This window comes from Sceloporus undulatus, chromosome 4, assembly GCF_019175285.1.
Source record: "Sceloporus undulatus isolate JIND9_A2432 ecotype Alabama chromosome 4, SceUnd_v1.1, whole genome shotgun sequence".
In the NCBI taxonomy this organism is placed as follows: Eukaryota; Metazoa; Chordata; class Lepidosauria; order Squamata; family Phrynosomatidae; genus Sceloporus; species Sceloporus undulatus.
In genome coordinates, this window is record NC_056525.1 from 10,222,723 (window position 1) to 10,243,677 (window position 20,955).

Here is a 20,955-nt window from a genome sequence, read left to right on the forward strand (position 1 = left end):
AGTCTTGGAATTAAAAAGTGTGTGTGTGTGTGTGTGTGTGTGTGTGTGTGTCTTAAAATTAAAAATCCCTCTTGGAAGTGGGAATGAAATGTTGTGTGGATGCAGCCTGGGTTCTTAGCTCAGCTCAGAAGTTGGAATACAGTGTCTCAAAGCATGAGCAGAGTGTCTCTGAGCATGAACAGAGTGGCTGCCACTCATTGCTCGAGCAGCTGCACTTTGCTTTATCGAGCAGAATTTAAACACCTTCAGAGGAAGGACTCAGTTTGCATCTGCACTGAAAAAATAATCCAGTTTGATGCCACTTTAACTGCCCTTGGCTCCATGTTGTGAAATGCTGGGATTTGTAGTTTGTTGTGACACCGGACAGATGACTCAACAGGTCCTCAAAACTACAGATCCCAAGATTCCATAGCACGAAGCCATAACGGAAGTTAAAGTGGTGCCATCGAGGTGTCAAGGGTAAATGCTCAACCCTCTTTTTATGTCTTGGGGGAGGCTCTTAGCCTCTCAAAATGGTGGCACTTAGTCTTGACCCCCCCCTTCCCAAAATCCTGGCTACGTCCCTGCACTGGGGTTAGGAGCATAGGACCCCTGTGAAAGTTAGAAAACCACAAAATAAAAAAAAAATATTTTTTTAACCTGAGGGAACACCCCTCTAAGAATCTCTAGTCCTCCAGCACAACTGGGAAACTTGTGAGGCTTGGGCACAGGGCACTGCTTTTGTGACCCAGAGTGGCACCATTTTGGGACAGACTGGTTGATTGCAGCAAGGAGTTAGAGAATGTGGTGGCAGGGCAGTGTGGCACCAAAAATGAGCTTTCAAATTTGGGACCATGCTTAAGCTTTGCTGAGTACCCTGTCTGAGTACCCAGACTGTTGGGGGCAAATTAGCTTACAGTTGTAAACCACTTAGACACTGCTTAGGCGGTATGAAGCAGTATATAAATGAAGCTTGTTTGTTTGTTTTGTTTGTTTGTTTGCTGGGATTTGGCTGGCAGGTTGGAGCTGCGTTACTACTCCTGCTTTCTTTCATCACACAGGCTGAGAGAAGAGGTACCAAAAGAAACAATGTTCATGTATTGGTTCCTGTAGCTCCTGGCCTTTTCTGGAAGGGCAACATGAGCAAGAGGCTTCTCGGTTGCTGGTCCCAGGGTGGCCAGCTACAAAGGGAGACACTCCAAGGTTAAGGTCTCTTTCCAAGAATTGATCCTGGATACTCCTTCCCCAGAGACATGTCTTCTCCACACAGCTTCAAGTGTCCCCCTCCCCAATACATCATAACTGCAAATTCCAGGATTCTAGAATATGGAGCCACAGTAGTGAAAGTGGGATCAGTGCTATAAGTCACTAATGTGAAAGAGGAGCATGAAGTCCAGAGTCTAAAATCATCTAAATGCATCACTGCATACATAGGTGATCGGCTGCATTAGCACAGCAGTGAACCAAAAGTTTTGGAAACCCACAACCGAAAAAGAAATCTGTGAGACTTGGAGGACGAACAAGGGCACAGCCATTCCCAGGTGCAACCTTTCTGTCATTCAACTTCTACCTACAATAGAAAAAGAAGCAATTCTTTTCTGCTTAGAACAGGGCCTGGGGTAACCTTAGAGTGTTTTATTGGAGCCTCGCACAACTCACATGGAACCTCATTGATTCCGCTTCTTTTGTTTGTGCGGTTTCCATTTCGCTGAAGCCAAACCAAAGGATTATTGACTATATTTTGCTCCAGGCTATGGCTGCTTTCCAAGCCGCCAAGGAGAAGCCGAAGAGCTTTGTGATGATGAAAAGTTGACCTACATATCATTATGGATGTGTAGCAGTAGGCCAAAGGTGCTAGGCCAGCACCAGGATTCAACTCAAGCCCATAAGTTCTGAATATTTCTAAAGAAATACATTTTTAATATGTACAAGGTTTAAGGCCACACGTTTATAAAGCAAATTCTGCAGGACAGTTATTCTTCATGAGCCCCACATTTTTCAGAAGAATTTCCAGCCCATTTTGATTGGACTGGTGTAATAGTTTGAACATTGGTCTATGATTCTGGAGACCAGAGTTCGAATCCCAGCTTGGCTATGTAAACCTACTGGATGACCTGGGACAAGTTACACTCTCTCAGACTCAGAGGATGGCAATGGCAAACCCCACTGAAAAAACTTGCAAAGAAAAGCCTATGATAGGGTTGCCAAAAGCAGGAAATGACTTGAAAGGCATACAACAACAACAAGAATCTAGAAAGTTCTCCTGTCACTTAAAAGAAGTGAGTCCTTGCCCTTCCATCTATTTTTACATTTTCAATATGATAAAGAGAAGCATCTTTTAGAATCATAGAATCATAGAGTTGGAAGAGACCACTAGGGCCATCCAGTCCAACCCCCTGCCATGCAGACAATCTCAGTCAAAGCATCCACGACAGATGGCCATCCAGCCTCTGCTTAAAGACCTCCAATGAGGGAGACTCCACTATACTCTGAGGGAGTTTGTTCCACTGTCTAACAGCTCTTACTGTCAGGAAGTTCCTCCTAATGTTGAGGTGGAATCTTTTTTCCTGTAGTTTGCGTCCATTGTTCTGAGACCTGTTCTCTGGAGCAGCAGAAAACAAGCTTGCTCTTCAATATGACATCCCTTCAAATATTTAAACAGGGCTATCATATCACCTCTTAACCTTCTCGTCTTCAGGCTAAACATCTCCAGATCCCTAAGTCATTCCTCATAGAGCTTGGTTTCCGGACCCTTCACCACTTTAGTTGCCCTCCTTTGGACATGCTCCAGTTTCTCCATGTCCTTTTTGAATTGTGGTGCCCAGAAATGGACACGGTATTTCAGGTGGGGTCTGACCAAAGCAGAATAGAGTAGCAGTATTACTTCCCTTGATCTAGACACTATTCTTTTATTGATGCAACCTAAAATTGGATTGGCCTTTTTAGCTTCCACATCACACTGTTGACTCATGTTCAACTTGTGGTCTACTTGGACTCCCAGATCCCTTTCACATGTAGTTTCATTCAGCCAGGTGTCCCCCATCCTGTATCTGTGCATTTCATTTTTCCACCCTAAGTGCAGTACCTTATATTTCTCTGTGTTGAATTTCATTTTTTTAGCTTTGGCCCAGCTTTCTACACTATTCAAGTCATCTTGAATTTTAATCCTGTCCTCTGGGGTATTAGCTACTCCCCCTAGTTTGGTGGCATCTGAAAATTTGATAAGTGTGCCCCCAATTCTGTCCTCCAAGTCATTGATAAAGATGTTGAATAGCACTGGGCCCAGGACAGAACCCTGTGCGACCCCACTGGTCACTTCTCTCCAGGATGCAAAGGAGCCATTGTTGAGCACCCTTTAAAAATTGTAAGACCAGCTGTACAAATCCAAAATTATTATTATTATTATTATTATTATTATTATTATTATTATTATTAATAATAATTTATATCCTGCTTCTCCCTACAGATCAAGGTGGGTTACAATCTACTCCAATAAGATACAAAAATATACAAAATATACAGTGTACAAATTATAAAAATAAAACCAATTCTACATAATCCCCTATCCCTCCCCCATAAGCAAAAACAATAGCAATAAAATACAGATTAAAATAGTTAAAAGCTTGCAGACAGAAGTGAGGCAATTTGGGGCAGACAGGGACCATCCACATTGGTGTATGGGAGGTCAGTCTGGGAAGGTCTGCTGGAATAGATCCGTCTTAATGTCCTTCTTAAAGGAGTCAAGAGTGGTAATCTGATGGATCTCCTCTGGCAGGTCGTTCCACAGTTTAGGAGCAGCAGATGAGAAAGCCCTCTGGGAAATTGCAGTCAACCTGGTCTTCCTTGGCTGCAAATTCTTCCCAGAAGACCTGAGTGTGCGGGGTGGATTATATAGAAGGAGGCACTCCCACATGTAATCTGGACCCAAGCCATGTTGTGCCTTAAAAGTTATAACCAACACCTTGTACCGCACCCAGAAATTAATTGGCAATCAGTGAAGAGATTTCAAAGTTGGTGTTATATGATCGATCCTAGATTTACCAGTGATCAGTCTGGTTGCCATATTTTGCACCAACTGAAGTTTCTGAACTTTTCACAAGGGTAGCCCCATGTAGAGTGCATTGCAGAAGTTGAGAGGTTGTCAGCGCATGTACCACCATTTCTATGTCCCCCGACTAGATGCCTTGTTCCTTTCAAATTGAAATGAATTGTCAGTTTTTAGTTGCAAGTCAGAGTTGCAAGCCTGTGAATGGAAGACCTCCAACTGCCCTACACTCTTCTGTCTTGCAAGCTCAGGGATGTGGCTTCCTTGACTGAGCCTGTCTTCCTGTAATGTGGTCTCCTGTTTTTTTCCTACAGACTTCTACAACTGTAACTGTTACATGGATTTGTAACTGGTTCACCGGCCGAGCCCAAAGGGTGCTCAACAATGGCTCCTTTTCATCCTGGAGGGAAGTGACCAGTGGGGTCCCACAGGGCTCTGTCCTGGGCCCAGTGTTATTCAACATCTTTATCAATGACCTGGATGACAGAATTGGGAGCATACTTATCAAATTTGCAGATGACACCAAATTAGGAGGAATAGCTAATACTCCAGAGGACAGGATCAAGATTCAAAATGACCTGAATAGACTAGAAAGCTGGGCCAAAGCTAACAAAATGAAATTCAACACGGAGAAATGTAAGGTACTGCACTTAGGGCGGAAAAATAAAATGCACAGATATAGGATGGGGGACACCTGGCTGAATGAAACTACGTGTGAAAGGGATCTAGGAGTCCAAGTAGACCACAAGTTGAACATGAGTGAACAGTGCGATGCGGCAGCTAAAAAGGCCAATGCAATTTTAGGCTGCATCAATAAAAGTATAGTGTCAAGAGAAGTAATAGTGCCACTGTATTCTGCTCTAGTCAGGCCCCACCTGGAATATTGTGTCCAGTTCTGGGCACCACAATTCAAAAAGGACATTGAGAAACTGGGGTGTGTCCAGAGGAGGGCGACTAAAATGGTGAAAGGTCTGGAAACCATGCCCTATGAGGAATGACTCAGGGAGCTGGGGATGTTTAGCCTGGAGAAGAGAAGGTTAAGGGGTGATATGATAGCCCTGTTTAAATATCTGAAGGGATGTCTTATTAAGGAGGGAGCAAGCTTGTTTTCTGCTGCTCCAGAGAACAGGACCCGGAACAATGGATGCAAGCTCCAGGAAAAGAAATTCCACCTCAACATTAGGAGGAACTTCCTGACAGTAAGGGCTGTTCGACAGTGGAACACACTCCCTCAGAGTGTAGTGGAGTCTCCTTCCTTGGAAGTCTTTAAGCAGAAGTTAGATGGCCATCTGTCGGGGATGCTTTGATTTGGATTTCCTGCATGGCAGAATGGGGTTGGACTGGATGGCCCGTGCGGTCTCTTCCAACTCTATGATTCTATGATTCTACTTTAGCAAGCATTATTGCCTTTTCCAGTGAGTCTCATCATCTCATGGTATGTCCAAACCAGGATAATTTTAGTTCAGTCATTTTGGATTCTGGGGAGAGATTGGGCTTGATTTATTCTAAGATGCATTCCTTTGTCTAATTTTATGGCATTCTTTTTCTATTTGTTTGGAATCAATAATGCTAAGTTTGTATAATCAGTGGCTTTGTTTTACTTCACCATACCTTTGAACCTGGTTTGGTCAGAACTTGGTTGGATCAAGCCCTTGACAGCAATGTATTGCATCACATATCTTCCTCTGAATAATTTTTCTTAAAACCATCTTTGCCTTATGAAGAAGCCACTAGACTTCCAAGACTAACCTCATGAATTTTACACCTTTTGATTAGCCTAATAAAAATATATCATAATGTAAACTTTGGATGGTCATGGAGGGACAGGTGGAGAAATATTGGTCACAACTTAATTTCCTCATGTGAATGAGCTCACGTCAACGAACACATTGATGGCTTACCAGCAGCAGCTGACATCAGATGAGCTGCAGCCCTGTAGCAGCCTAGAGACATAAAGATCCTAGGAAAAACTAACAAGCTGAGGGAAAGTAAATTAAGCTCTTGAAGGAGGGATTTGCTCTGAAAGCTCCCACAGGCCCTGAAGAATCCTGACAACATGATTTTGACAGGTGGAAGAAAGGTCAAAGGTTCTGAGGCTGCCCAGGAGGCAACAAATGTTCCCTGACACAAGGGGTGCCATCTGTGCCAGCAGTCTTGAATCTGCTACAGCATACACACTCCTTTGCCACACAGAGCAAGAGCGAGAGTCATTTCCTTGCGCAAACTGATTGTAGCATCCACATTCAGAAGCTAGACAAGTTCTCTGCGGCAGTGGCTCTCAGGCAAACTAATGTGGGGAGCTGGAATCTTTTCTTTCTAATAGGCCAGGGACCAATACCATGTTTGCCCCCATATCCAGCCTGTTCTTTAAAAACCTTCTACTTTAAAAGCCTGTCTGAATGGGAGAAGAGAAGACTGAGAGGTGACATAATAGCTATCTTTAAATATCTGAAGGGATCTCATGTATAAGATAGACTCAGCTTGTTTTTTGTTTTATTTTTTGGATGGTCCAGAGACCAGAACATGAACCCATGGATTTAAATTACAAGAAAAGAGATTCCATTTAAAGATTAGGATGAACGTCTTTTCTGTAAGAACTATTCAATGGTGGAATAGACTGCTTCAGAGGATGGTAGACTATCTTTCTTTGGAGATCTTTAAACACAATGGACAGGCATTTTTCAGAAATGCTTTAGTTTTGCATGCCTGCATGGCAGCAGATTGGACAAAATCAACTCTAAGATTCTATTAAACACAACCACAGACAAACCCTGTGTTCTAGGCTTTCTTGGCAGAGAACACATTCGGAATACAGAATTCTAAGGGTGCAAGAAACAACAGGTGTCTTAAGATCCTGTGAGTATCCGTTTTGTAAATCTCCTCTATTTTATGAGATTTAGTACATCCAACACTCACCCAAGAGGGCAAAAGAATATGATAAAATATTACATATGCAATCATGAAACATCCATCCATAAAATTAACTAAAATCAGGCATTGGAAAGGATGCAGCATTATACAATGTGAGGTTAACCAACAGAGAAACAAATGACACAGAGAGAAGAAATACCACTCCTATCTTTATTTTTCTGCAGCCATCATGCTGAGGATTAAGCTGCACTTGCATCCTGAATTTCTAAAAGGATGGAAATGTGTCGGTTGTTAAAACAGTGGTTCTCAACCTGTGGGTCACGACCCCTTTGGGGGTCGAAAAACCCTTTCACAGGGTTCGCCTAAGACTATTGGAAAACACATATTTCCGATGGTCTTAGGAACCGAGACACTACTCCTCTATGGTTGGAGGTCACCACAACATGAGGAACTGTATTAAAGGGTTGTTGCATTAGAAAGATTGGGAACCACTGGTAAAGGCACCCTGACAGTGACATAAAGTCTATGTAAAGCAGAGGTGGACAACATGTGGCCTATGGGCTCATGCAATCCTTGGGATCCCTAGGTTTAGACCTAGAAGCCCTTTGCTCATCTCAAAAATTATTTGGGGAGGCTGATTTTCAAGCAGTTTTTCATCTGAAACCCCACCAAAAGCCCCTGTCAGACCACCTGCAAATGGGTCAGTTTCTTTCCCCAACCTCAAGCCCCCCCCCCCAAAAAAAAACCTCAAAAGAGGAAAATAGGTCAAAATGCTGCCTGGAGGTGATTTTACCTCTCTTCCAGCATGCCAAAAGGCACTCTTTAAATTATAATGATTACAGTATTTACAAATACATATCAAACATTACAAATTGCTAAATCTGGAGATCAGGTTCGATTCCCTGCTCAGCCATGGAAACCCACTGGGTGACTTGGGTGAATCACACACTCTCAACCTCAGGAAATAGGTTCACCTTAGGTTCGCCATAACTCAGAAATAACTTGAAGGCACACAACTGCAACACAGTGCACAGATGCATAGCAATAAATATAAATAAGAATATGCAAAGGTTATGGATAGCTCCATCATCTTTGGTACTCCATTTTGATAATACATTTCTTCTCTCTTTATAATGTTTATTGAAAGTGCATTGAGTGAGGTTGGTGCTGGCTGGTGATGAGGCAATCCAGTGTTAGCTATCAAGACAGTGAACCTTGTCCTCAGAACAGGTTCAGCAGCTTGGATAACGCTATGAAAGTTCATACTAAAATCCAGAGTGGATTTACCACTCCACCCACATAAAAGCTACTACCTGCAATGGGAGAGAGGACTAGATAACCATAAGGGTCCCTTCATACTCAGTAGTTCATATTTCTAGGCATTTGTTCTTTTTATGAAAGTCTATAGGGAAGATGAGAATGAGAAAATCAAATGTCTGTCAACACTCTTCCGTTTCTGAGTATACCTCTTACTATTCCTGCATGTCCTGGCTTAAAATGACATTACTATAACAGACTAGATCTTAATTTTATTTTTGTCAAATTCTGATCAGTCCCTTCCCAATTGACTGAATTCCTTACACACTCCTCCCTGACCAGATATATTCCATTCTAGCTCTGAACTCACACCATTTCTACCCATCTGCCCCTGTTTGCCCTACCTCTATCTCCCCTCCCCACCCCAGCCCATGGAATGACCCAAAATGATCAAAGATCAATAGATATGATTTAATTAATAGTGGCAAAATCCAGTGTCCCAGACACATAGGAACTGACTGTGGGAGAGTAGTTATACGCATATGTTTCAAAACACTCTCTGCAAGCTTGGTGCAAAGGAGTCAGGCAGCCCCAGAGTGCTTTATTATGTACAATTAATGTAAATGCCAATGCCAATTTGGAATGAAAAGCGGGTGGAAAAAGAATTCATGCTCAGCAAAAACTGGTCTCAACTGGCCAAATTTAACAGTTAATCCATAGGTTGTTTTTTTTTTTTCTCCCTCTGCATCAGGGTAAGGAAAGTCCAGTCCTTGCACCAGATGTAAACTCCCCCCAAAACACTTTTTTCAGTCCTCGGTTGACAAGGTCCATGACAAGTCCACAACTCCCAGTCACTTACCCCTTTCTGGGGAGTTATTTGGCCCAAAATTATCAAAAAAAAAGGGATGTTGCAAAATTGCTGACCCATCCTCCCCAAACCACCACCACCACCCAAAAAATCTGAAAATTAAATCTATGACTATGATTCTATGAGTCTATGAAAGGTGGATTGCATCTAAATGTAGGTGCTACCATTTATTTGGGATACACACTCAGATCTGCCAGCATTCCCCTCAGTCTAAAGTACCCAATCTTCACCCAGAATCAGAAAGAAGATGAATTTGTGATGATTGTTGCATCACTGGAACTAGCAGAGTATCTGCATAGGAAACTGAGCATGACTAGTTGCTGTGGCATACTTGGCTTAGAGATCCATTCCATAATCTGGCATCCTCCAAATGTTTTTGATAACAACTCCCTTCATCCTCTGGCTAGCATGGAGGGAGATTTCATCCAATGCATCTGCAGGGTGCCAGATTGGCTTAGATCTATGAGGTCAGTGAGAGGCATACAAAACAGGCTGGTGTCTTGGGCAGGGCCTGGGGAAAAAAAGCTGTTTTGGACCATAATTTCCAGAATTCTCCAGCCAATCTAAATATAAGAATTGCAGTCCCCCCCCCCCAAAAAAATAATTTTTCCAAGCTCCTGTATTGGAAATGCAAGTGTTATATTGTTCCCACACATGAGAACAAATATTTTATTTGCTTTCTCCCTGGTGATTACAATTATAAGAGTTTCTGTGCATTTTTCAAAATTTCCCGACATTTCATGACTCTTTTGTGAAACATTTAATGTACAAAATACATTTTCATGCAACCAAGAACAAAAAATGTTGGCTTTTTTACGCTAGTACAGAGGTAGAACAAATGAATAAAACTCATAGCAGATCATTTTTTACAATAGGGTGTATTGATATGTCCTTCTCTTATGAAGGATGAGAAAATGTGTGACTATCTCACTCTCTCCTTACTATATGCCCTGTTAGCTTAGAAGGGATCATAATTCCACTGCCACAGCTTCTTGCAATGCAGTTCATTCTAGACTTGAAGGGCAGCCATTCTGTTCCACATCAGAAAGCCCAGCCTTGGACTAGTCTCACTTTTATTCAGAAACTTCAAAAAGCATGTTTTCTCATGGGAAATACCAAAGGGGGGGTTGAATTGTGTTCCCTCCTGCTGAGTTTGAGACTCTGGAATCTTTCAGTGATGGTCTTTGAAGTTGTCAATTTTTGCAAGATTCTCTTTGCCAGTTTTCAAGGGCTCCCCAAACAGAAGCTGATACAATATTCTCTGTCTTTCTCCCCGTCGCTTTTAAAAAATATCTATCAGTTTGAAATAGCACAGCCTGCATCTTAATAGAAGCCAGAAATTACAAGGTTAAATCAAAGTTTTGTGCAGGTCAAACACTCAGTGTAAACAGAAACAAATAAAATAATCCCATGTGTTTTGAGCTTTTGAAATGGCGTCTTTGGGTGCAAGTCTTGGGGGACTTAGTTCAGAAAAGTAAAGCATCTCTTTAACGCATTTCTTCAACATTCTTTCAGTCAAAGCAAGCTGTGCATCTGTGATAAAATAAATTAGCCCTTACTTCTCAGAAATAACACTTTCTACAAAGGTTTGGAAAGTAAGTTAGCATTGGAAATATTCTGTAGGAGAAGTAAAATAATAAATTGTCAGACTTTACAATGCAAGCTTTGGTGGGTACTTATTTGCACTGATTATGATGAAATTCAAAATCGTCAGGTGAGGGAAAACTGGGAAGTTTGCAGTTTGTATATGTATAAGCTTGGAACTTGAATCCAAGGAGCTAAAACATTTTCATATTTCACACCATGATCTATTATGAACTGTCTTGTATTCATCTGCATCATCTGCATGATTGGCATGAGCAGCATACCAAACTCTCAACATCTTTTGGCAAGCAACTTAGAGATCTCAGCTGATCCAGAATATGACAGTAAGGCTTGTGACTTCTACAATGCAGGGCATGTGTTGAGTCCCACCAAACACAACTTTTATGTGTGGCATCTAAGAAGTCAATACAATTCTAGGATCCATTGACAGGAATATAGTGTCCAGACTGAAGGAAGTAATAGTGCTACTCTATTCTGCTTTGCTCAGGCCGCACCTGGAATACTGTATCCAGTTCCGGGCACCATAGTTCAAGAGGGATGTAGATAAGCTGGAGCATGTCCAAAAGAGGGAGATCAAAATGCAGAAAGGTCTGGAAACCATGCCCTATGAGGAGAGATTTGGGGAGCTGGGTATGTTTAGTTTGGAGAAGAGAAAGTTAAGAGATGATGTGATAGCCCTGTTTAGATACTGAAGGGATGTCATATTGAGGATGGAGCAAGCCTTTTTTCTGCAGCTCCAGACAATAGGACCAAAAGCAATGGATGTAAACTACAGGAAAAGTGATTCCAGCTCAATATTAGGAAGAACATCCTGACAGTAAGAGCTGTTCAACTTTGGAGACTTTTAAACAGAGGCTGGATGGTCATCTGTCAGAGGTGCTTTCATTGTGTGTTCCTGTATGGCATGGAGTTTATTTATTTATGAGATTTATATCCCACCTTTTTCCCAAAGTGGGATTCATTTTGGGTTGGACTGGATGGTCCTTGTGGTCTCTTCCAATTCTATGATTCTATGATCCTTAGAATCCATTCAGAACCATGATATGAATCTGAAATATTTGAGGAGGCATATGCCTCTTTCTGTGTCTTAAGATCAGATGTTGAAAGCATTTTGTAGGCTCCTGCACTTTGGTGTTGCATGCCTTCAAGTTATTTCTGACTTATAATGACCCTAAGGCCACTCTTCCAAAGAGTATTCCTGGCAAGATTCATTTGGGGGATGGGGTGTCTTTGCCTCCCTCTGGCTGTGGCTTTCCCAAGGTTATTCAGTGGATTTCCATGGTTGAGCAGGAATTTCCAGAGTCCAACACTCAAACAACTACACCATGCTGGCTCACATTATCATAAATTCTTGAAGATGGCTCCAAAACCAGCTTCTACCTTGAGGGAGAATTCCATCTGAAAGATGTGGTCCAGGATCCAGCAGTGTATTTCTACTGGATTCCCATTGCTTCTTCCATAATAATCAGTCCCCCTTTTCCTTCTCCAACTCCCCTCTTGAGCACCCCCAAAAATCTCCTTCAGTTCTTGGCAATACAGAAGGCTGCAATGGGAGGGAGAGAAATTCCCAATTTCATTGCTGCTTTCCACTAGATGGGAAGTTTAACATTGGATTTTGGCCTTGGCCTTTTAGGTGAATTTTACAAGTCAGGAATGTCAGACTGGAAGCATCATATGCTCTGACATTTTAAGGCTAGGCCTTAAGATGGAGAGATGATCCCCAGTGATGTTTGAGAAGAAGAGGAAATAGGAGACAAGTGGACCAAACAGATCCCCTGGAGAGTCTACAGAAGTCATTCCAAAGCAGCCTGCAGCAGACTCAGCAGCACAGAGTAATAGCAGTCTGCAGCAGACTCAGCAGCATGCAGAGACAGACAGAGAGAGAGAGACTGCATGGCACTGTTCTTGCCCTGAGATTCTTCCCCCTTGCCCTGAGGACCAGATCCTCAAATTTCAAAACCCTACCACAGACCCATCTTCAACAGACCACCCTTTGGCTAACAAGAGATTTGGGGTTATGTCTACTTTGAGTGCTGGATCCCATGCAATATCTTTTGAAGACTGTATTATTATTATTATTATTATTATTATTATTATGCTTTATTTATATAGCGCTGTAGATTTACACTGTATAGCATTTGTTCCCTTCTTTTTTTTTTAAAAAAAAGTTCTTTTTCTCTGTTGCAAGTTGTGCTGAGAAGCAACACTGAAAACCAGAATGAACAATAAACCAGTATCATTCAAAACAAGGACATCTGATTCCAGGACAGCTGGTAATTGGAGCCTGACTAATGGCAAAAATTCAAAGAAGTGGCCATATGAGAAGGACGGAGGGTGGGTCTTAAATGAATCGTGTTCCACTCACTGCCAGCAAAGCCATTACTTTGGAACTATTAATTAAGAAAGAACCTTCAGGGAGGACCCTTTCTAACCTCCTATCCTTTTTTAGTTTTTGTACCAAGCAAAAACCAGCTTCTACCTTGATGCACAATCTGTCTGGCAGCTTCCCTTTCATTTGTGAAAATGCCCCTTTGTGAAGTGTGACTCAGCACTTCAAATGCATTCATAGGCTTGCTCACCTGTCTCAGAAGACTGCTGTGTCATCATGAGCAACAAACTTACATATTCAAATGTCTGTTCCATTAAAGTAGAAACTATTGCAGAAGTTTAAAGGCTAAGAGGTTTAATGGGTTGAATGAACCAACAAACTTGCTCCATGAATGTGTGTGCATTTGTCAAATGTACTACACTTTTCCAGTGGACACATTGTACAAAACAAAGCTGCCTGTTTGTTTGTTCTTCATAAATCACATTGCAAGGACAGAAATATACAGGTTTCAGACTGCAAAAATTAAGTTCTGATCCATATTCACTTCCAAAAGCTGGAAATACAACAATGCTCAGCATTGCAAGAATTAAATGTGCCTTGAGAAATGTGAGATAGCAGTAGCGATAGGGTTCAATAGTGTTTTGGTGACTTCATGTCTCCTCATGTTTTATCCACCTATACTCTCTGAGATAAAAATTAATATTCTTAGGGATCATTCCTCTGCTTCCCTCTTCCTCTTTATCTCACTTCTAGAAAAGTGAAAACGATTCTGGTTTTCCTGTCACTGTTTAGAACAGTTTAACTTAGCATCCTTAGAAAGCTTTCCTATCTGTAATGGAGTTCCTATAATAAAACTTCAGTTTGCTTAGTTACCCATTGGTGTTATTGTTCCTTAATCATAATAGCTAGCCTCCCCATGTCTGCACTCTGTATCAGGTTATGGGCCCAGGCAATTTTGTGAAAGAATTAAGGTACATCAAAGAACAAGGCTATGTGTGAGAATAAAAATCATGACTACGTCTTCTCAGTTTTACTTTAGTAGGTTTCCTGTAGTTATTGGTGTCATTGTTCTTTAATAATAATACCTAGCCACTGCATACACACTGTCTATATCATGAGAGAGTGCAAACTGGATACATTCTGATAAAAATTAAAATGGAGCAAGTTTGTCACCAAAGCTTTTTCAAAGGTAGCCTGCCAATATTTCACAGTAATCAACCCTGAGCATTTAATATTGTTTCCCTGAATAAAGAAATCAAGTGACCAGCATCACCACTATCACCCTGTTGAAATATCTGCATTGACTTCCAATTCATTTCCAAGCAGAATTCAAAGTCCTGGTTTTGACCTTTAAAGCCTTACATGGATTGGATCCAGACTATCTGAAAGACCACATCTCCTTATATAAACCAGTCCATGCTCTAAGATCTGCAGAGGAGAGCATTCTCTCAGTCTCACCACCTTCAGAGGTGTAGTTGGTGAGGAGTCAGGAGAGACCCTTCTCCATGGCTGCTCCCAGAGCACGGAACTCCCTTCCATGAGAGGTCCAGTGATCTGCTACCTCAGACAGTTTGGGGTGAAATGAGGGATATACATGCAATAAATAAATAAATTATCATGGGATATTTTTTCTGCACTAATTTTCACAAAAAAATCCCAAAACCTTTTTTTTTTTTAATGTCATCTCAAAATGCACAAAACTCTCATAATACTGTTCAGCATGGAAGACATTCTGAATTTTTTTTTCTTGCATTTCAATGAAATGCATGAAGATTTCCCCAAAAAAACAAGAGATTTCCTTACAAAACAGCTGTGTGGGTTGCAGATTTTATGTGGGAATTTAGGCTGTGGCCTTCTTTATCTCAGAGAAAGTTCATGTGGATCTCAAACAGGATAGTTTCTGAGCAGACAAATATATATTTGCACTCAGGCATGAGAGGTAGCCATGGCCTTCCTTGTTTGGTTATGGCCAGCACTTGGCAAAGTTACTTTTTTGTACTACAAGCTGAAGAATCTCCTAGCCAGTATAGCCATTACAATGGCTACATCAGACATTTTTCCACTGCAGCACCTGATTTGGCATATAAACAGTTATGATTAAGCCAGGCCATCTCTTTTCCTCTTACTCCAGGTTTCTTCTCCAAAACTCAGCTGCCAATTATTATCACAGTCTTCCTTTTAATTGCATTTCACGGCTTAACACTCTGTCATCTAGTATCACAGCATTCCCAGATCCCCATATGAGAGATGCCACAACCCTGCTCACTTACTGATCCTGTGTCGAACTGAAACAGTATCACTTCGAGCTCCATCTTTGTAATAGGCCCAAATTGATATCTGGTATTCAGTGTTCTTCTTCAGTCCAGACAAAAGTGAAGATGCCAAGTTTCCAGCAACAGACAGCTATGGAAGAGAGGGAAAAGATCAACTAAATTTCTAAGCTTCTGCATAATTAGGTGATTTCTGTAAAGAAAAGGCTAAGGAAACAGAGGTAAGTAACCCCAAAACCTTACTGATGCCCAAGGGCCAAATGACAGACAACTGAGTGGCTCTCCTGAATTTTTTTAAAGCAAACCCAGCATGGGACAGTCTGATTTCAATTAGAGGATCATTGGTTGAGACAGAGATCCTTACCTCTCTCCACCCTTTCCATTTTCTAAGTATAAATAGCTGCTTGAAGCCATTATTGCCTCGAGAGCCTACAAAATACCACTGTCTCAATTATGCCTGTATTACTTTTTCTTCTATGGAGCTAAAAGCCACCAGGGGTCATCCATTTAGATTGGAAAGATCCCCTGAGGCTACTTCATCATTATGAATTAGATTTTTTCCCACCAATGACTGATTAGATCTGGGCAATGGTGACAGGTGATGGGGAGGCATTTTCTGTCCCTAGGACACTCTATGAGACACATAGATGGCCAATAAAGAATTGCCCAAAAGTCCTCTTTGGGGTTTTGAAGAGGGAACAGGGTGGACATTCTTTTTGGAAAGAACAGTCATGAAGAGGGATAAGGATAATGGTGGGTGCCCTCATCATCGTTCTCATTTGTAGCCCTCCTTCTTCGCAAAACAGAAACTCAAGGTGGCTTACAAATTTAAACAAATATATTGCACTTAAACATACACACAGTTAATATTGAACTGGAACTAAATTATTAATAAAATTACAACTGTAAAAAAATATACAAATAAAAACAATAATTACAGACACTACAATTGCAAACAGGACACCACTCTACTAAAAGTTCTTTTTTTAAAAAAAAAAAGAGTTGCTTTCCCCCAAACCTGTTGGAATAGTAAAGTGTTTGACTGTTGGTAGAAAGCCTGCAGGGAGGGAACCATTCTAGTCTACCAAGAAAAGGAGCTCCAGAGCCTGGGGAAATCACAGAAAAGGTTCTCTTTGAGGGGCTTATAGAAGGAAATGCATGCCATGAAAATGGACAGAAAAATATGACTGTGGAGATTGTGCAACGAGGTTCCTTCCTTGCCCCAAGACAAGTCCAGCTGCAAAGGAAATTCTTCCAAGTGAATCCTCTGTGAAGCAGCAACAAACACAAAATCATTTTTGCCCTTGTACCAAAGATGAAGCACAGTGAGGCAATTGCCTTAGGCAGTTGCTTCTGGGTATCATAAAAGGGCATGAGCAATAGTTAGGATATTTCATTCATTTCACTGCCAGGTAACTTGTGGGATTTCATCTTCCAACTACGCAACACAACTGACCTTCCACAGACTTCTTTCAGACTCATTGCTATGAGAAGGCCTTAAATGCCAGGAAGGAGGAGACATGCCGTGCCTATTTTATTGCTATGTCAACTTATTTTTCAAGGGGGAGGAAGTTCCAAGACATACAATTCTAAAGAAGTGAAGCCACATTAGTGCTTCCTTCCACTTCACTGCTTCATATGCTAGAATAGCTTGGCTGACTTTACATACTATGTACATTGACTTGGAGAAGGAGAAGGTAACCATTTATTCCTCCAGTTTAGGCAACCAAGTGTCATGGGTCAACCATGCCTCATAGCATCCATCTCCAGCAGTTTACAGTGGAAGGAAGCTGCCAGAGGATGATGGCCGCTCCCACACCAGCAGCAAAGTGAATGCGCTCCAGATGTTAGTTTGAAGTCATTGGTCCAAAACACACTGCAGAAATAATCCAGTTTGAGAATGCTTTAACTGCCCTGGCTCATTGCTAGGGAACCCTGGGAACTGTAGTTTATTGTGGCACCAGAGCTCTCTGAAGGTTAAATATCTCACAAAACTACAGTTCTCAGGCCATCTGTCGGGGATGCTTTGATTTGGATTTCCTGCATGGCAGGGGGTTGGACTAGATGGCCCTTGCGGTCTCTTCCAACTCTATTATTCTATGATTCTATGAATTTCCTAGCATTAAGCTAAAGTGGACTCAAACTTGATTATTTCTGCAGTGTGGTTTGGACCTGGCTAAGCTATCCAAGATGTGAACCTATTAAAGTGCCTTTAAAGTCTGAACTAAAACCTGGAACCCCACAGACATGGAAGACTTCTGAGTATAGTGCAACTTAACATGAAGCTGGTGTATGTGTGGTTGCATGGGAAGAGGTGCAGGAAGAAATCCAGTAGCACTATGATAAGGATGGCTCAGGCAAAGATGGCTATCAAGTCAGAGCCAGAAATAACAAATAGTGCTGCCACTTAAAATGAGTTGCCTTTGCTTCTGGTAATGAGTGTGTAACCAAGTAATATTTCAAAAGGAATGCAACTAGTGGGAACAAACCTACTCAGTTCAAATAACAAACATTTAGAATTATTTTTAGAGTTACCTTTAAAGGAATTTAACAGCTCTTCTGCACTGCAAAAATAAAGCAATTTGACACCACTTCAACTGTCATGGCTCTATTCTGTGGAATTCTGGGATTTGTAATTTGGTGCAGTATTCAGCCTGGTCTGTCAGAGAGCTCTGATTCTCTCTGCCTCACCAAACTATAAATCCCAGAATTTTGTAAGACAGAATCACAGCAGTTAAAGTGGTGTCAGTCTGCTTTATTTCTGCAGTGTGGGTAACACCCAAACTTGCTTTATAGTGCTTTTTTTGGAGTGGGGTAGCATTAAAATATTTTGAAAGAAAAAAAACTGTCACAATGCAGCCTGCCAAGATCCATTGTGCCAGTCCCAGAAAAACAATCACCATCATCCCTCAAGAATGATGTCATACCTCCTGTGCTTTCTCTTCACCCACCACGTTCCATTTGATCTGGTAGACAACCACATCAGAGGCTGCCAAAGCTTCCCATTCCAGCCGGACCTCACCACCAGAGAGCTCAGTGACCTTCAGATGGCTTGGAGGTGGCACCTTTACTGAGAAGCAGAGGAGGAAAGGAAGAAACTGAAGTTCAGGTTTCTCTTGTTCTGTCCCTGCCAACAGGAGCTGAAGCCATCTTACAGCCACGCTCTGGAGCAGATGGCGAGGGAGTCAAGCAGCAACCGGGCAGCTGTCCTTAACCAGCACATCTTTCACTTCTCCAGACCCCAAATGACAAAATTTTGTCCTGATGGGCTGGTATGTAATATTTAGCAACCATTAATTAAAGCATGATTATTTCATTTGAGTGAAAAGACACAATCCATTTGGCATTTGCAAAAGCAGAAAAACTCTACCAAAGGCACTCAAGGAGAAAGGAAGGAGGAAAATATTCTCAATCTCTCTTTCTCTCTTTCTCCTTTTTCTCTCTCTCTTTCTCATTCTCTCTCACGCACATTTTAGAGACTTAGACATTTTACCAACAGAACTGTCTGAATGATCCAGAACAGCCTTATTACTATTTCTTTTCTGTTTTCAAAACAAGCTCTACTCCCTCCCCCACAAAAAAAACCCACTCTTTTGTCACTAGGTGGTATGTTTGGTTACCCTAAAATTTATCAGCAGGGTCTGTCTGAAACCTAATTCAATGATACACCGACTTCCCTTTTGCTGGTGATTTTGACACAGTTGCTTCCTGCTCTGCCTTCTGATTGGCCAAAACACTGAAGTCCATTATATCCTCAGAGTGGAGGTATGTTTATTGTCAGAACTAAAATTTGGAACTTTTACACAATGTTGTGTACAAGTACCCCCAGTGGCTTATAGCTTTGCACTTTGGTTGGCTAAGGCTGAGGTTCAAGTTAAACTTCTGACTTTAAGACTCACACAACCTACCTAATATGCTTCTCGCCTCCATAACTAGACATCAACAGTTCCAGTTCTATACACATTTGCCACATCTAAAAAGTGAACAGAACTACTGACTAGGGCATCAACTAGGCCAACCTTTCTCAAACTCTACTCCCACCCCAAGATGTGTTGGACTATAACATCTGTCATTCCCAGGCAGCATGGCCATTGATCATAGTAAACTACAGACTGGAACATCAGTGTCTTAACTACTGAGCCACCACATCCATCCAATATTTTACAAATGAAAACTGGGGCACATGTGACCAAACAACTTCAAAGTATGGTCAAGATGTCAAAAATTATTAATGAGGAAGAACATATAAGCTAGGAGAAAATGCAGCAGTTTGCTTTTGTCTGAACCTACTGGGAAGGGAAAGATTCCACCCCTCCTCTTCTCTCCCCCTTGCTGAGTTAAAGGAGTGAAAACTACCATTGCACTTTGAACTCAGTTTGCAGGAATTTAAGTAAGCTGAGAATAAAGAGGGAAAGTCAGAGAAGGCAAGAGAAACTGCCATTTTAAGAGCAACTAAAAAGTGGAGTGATAGAAGATTAATCAGAACTGTCCCTGCCAAATCAGGATATTGTATAGACAGGCCTTCAAGAGAAAAGCATTCCATAGCCAGGTTGGCACAGCAGATAAAACCTTTTCCTCCCCTGCATACTGCCTTCTTAATGTTTGGGACTACTTTAGCTTTCTGCCTCAGCCAACGAGACAAATAGTCAGAGATGGTGGGAGTTGCTGTGTAAAACATATGGGGAGTCACTAGGCTGGAGAATGCACCAGGTCATTGGAAGTCTGCCTGAAAGGCTTAGAAATAACTGTGCTGGTTTGAGCATTTTTGAATGCAGAATCTTACAATCAGTTTGGGTCAAATTGCAGTTAATATCTGGGAACAGGTCCCCTTCACTGAACAAGGCAGAAGCAATAATTTTCATCCCGACAGGAACCTGGAAGAACAAAAGCACACTGATGGTGTTCCAATTGTCCAAGTTCCAAAAACAGTTGGGACTTAAGTATCCACACACCCCTGTATTATAAAAGACACCAGCATAAATCTGTAGCTTCTTTGGCCATCTGGATGTTACTAAAGTCTGTGTCATTAAAAGCTTAGTGATCTGACAACCCCCTCTTACTTACATGTAGTAACATTGCCCGTTACTGGAAAGGAGTCACCTTCATCATAAATGGAGATCACACTGACAAAATACTGCGTCAGCGATGAGAGAGGCTTCAGCACAGCAAGTGACGCATTGCCAGGAACTTCCACCTGAAATGGAATGAGTGTTAGGTTGAAGATTTCAAGTACAACTGTGGATTCTGTTTCAGCATCATTTACTATGGTTTTAATACTGTTGAAGAAAGCAATGGGTCTCTCTCCTATGTCTTCTAGGCCTTCCCTCTTAGCCCATTACTTCCTCCCTCCACCCCTATGAACTAACAATAGGATACCATACAGCAGGGTGCACAGGCTAAAACCTATGCGGAACTGTTGAGGAAGTTTTGTATGTTTAGCCTGGTGAAAAGAAGATTCAGAAGTGGTATGACAGCCATCTATAAATATCTAATGGGATGTCACATGGAAGATGGAGTCAACTTGTTCTCCCAGAGGGGAGAACTCCATTGAAAGGATACAGAATGTGGAAAATTACCAACTAAACACAAAGCATTTCCTGATGGTAAAAGTCATAGGAGTTTATCATATGGGGAAAACTGGAAGTTTAAACCAGTCAGAACTCATGGTTATCCAGGGTATTAGGCACAATTGCTCAATTGGTTTTCAGACGCTGCTGTGCACAAACTGTTT

The 20,955-nt window shown here is 41.6% G+C and overlaps 1 protein-coding gene across 1 annotated transcript in view; it reads right to left on the minus strand.

Moving 5' to 3' along the window:
- COL20A1 (collagen type XX alpha 1 chain) overlaps window positions 1-20,955 on the minus strand; it is a 134,463-nt gene that overhangs the window by 92,863 nt on the left and 20,645 nt on the right. The window contains exons 8-10 of the mRNA XM_042463869.1: window positions 20,289-20,418; window positions 18,152-18,294; window positions 15,225-15,357 (exon numbers count right to left, since the gene is read on the minus strand). Of these exons, the coding sequence (XP_042319803.1) occupies window positions 15,225-15,357; window positions 18,152-18,294; window positions 20,289-20,418 (406 nt within the window). The remainder of the gene's footprint in view (window positions 1-15,224; window positions 15,358-18,151; window positions 18,295-20,288; window positions 20,419-20,955) is intronic.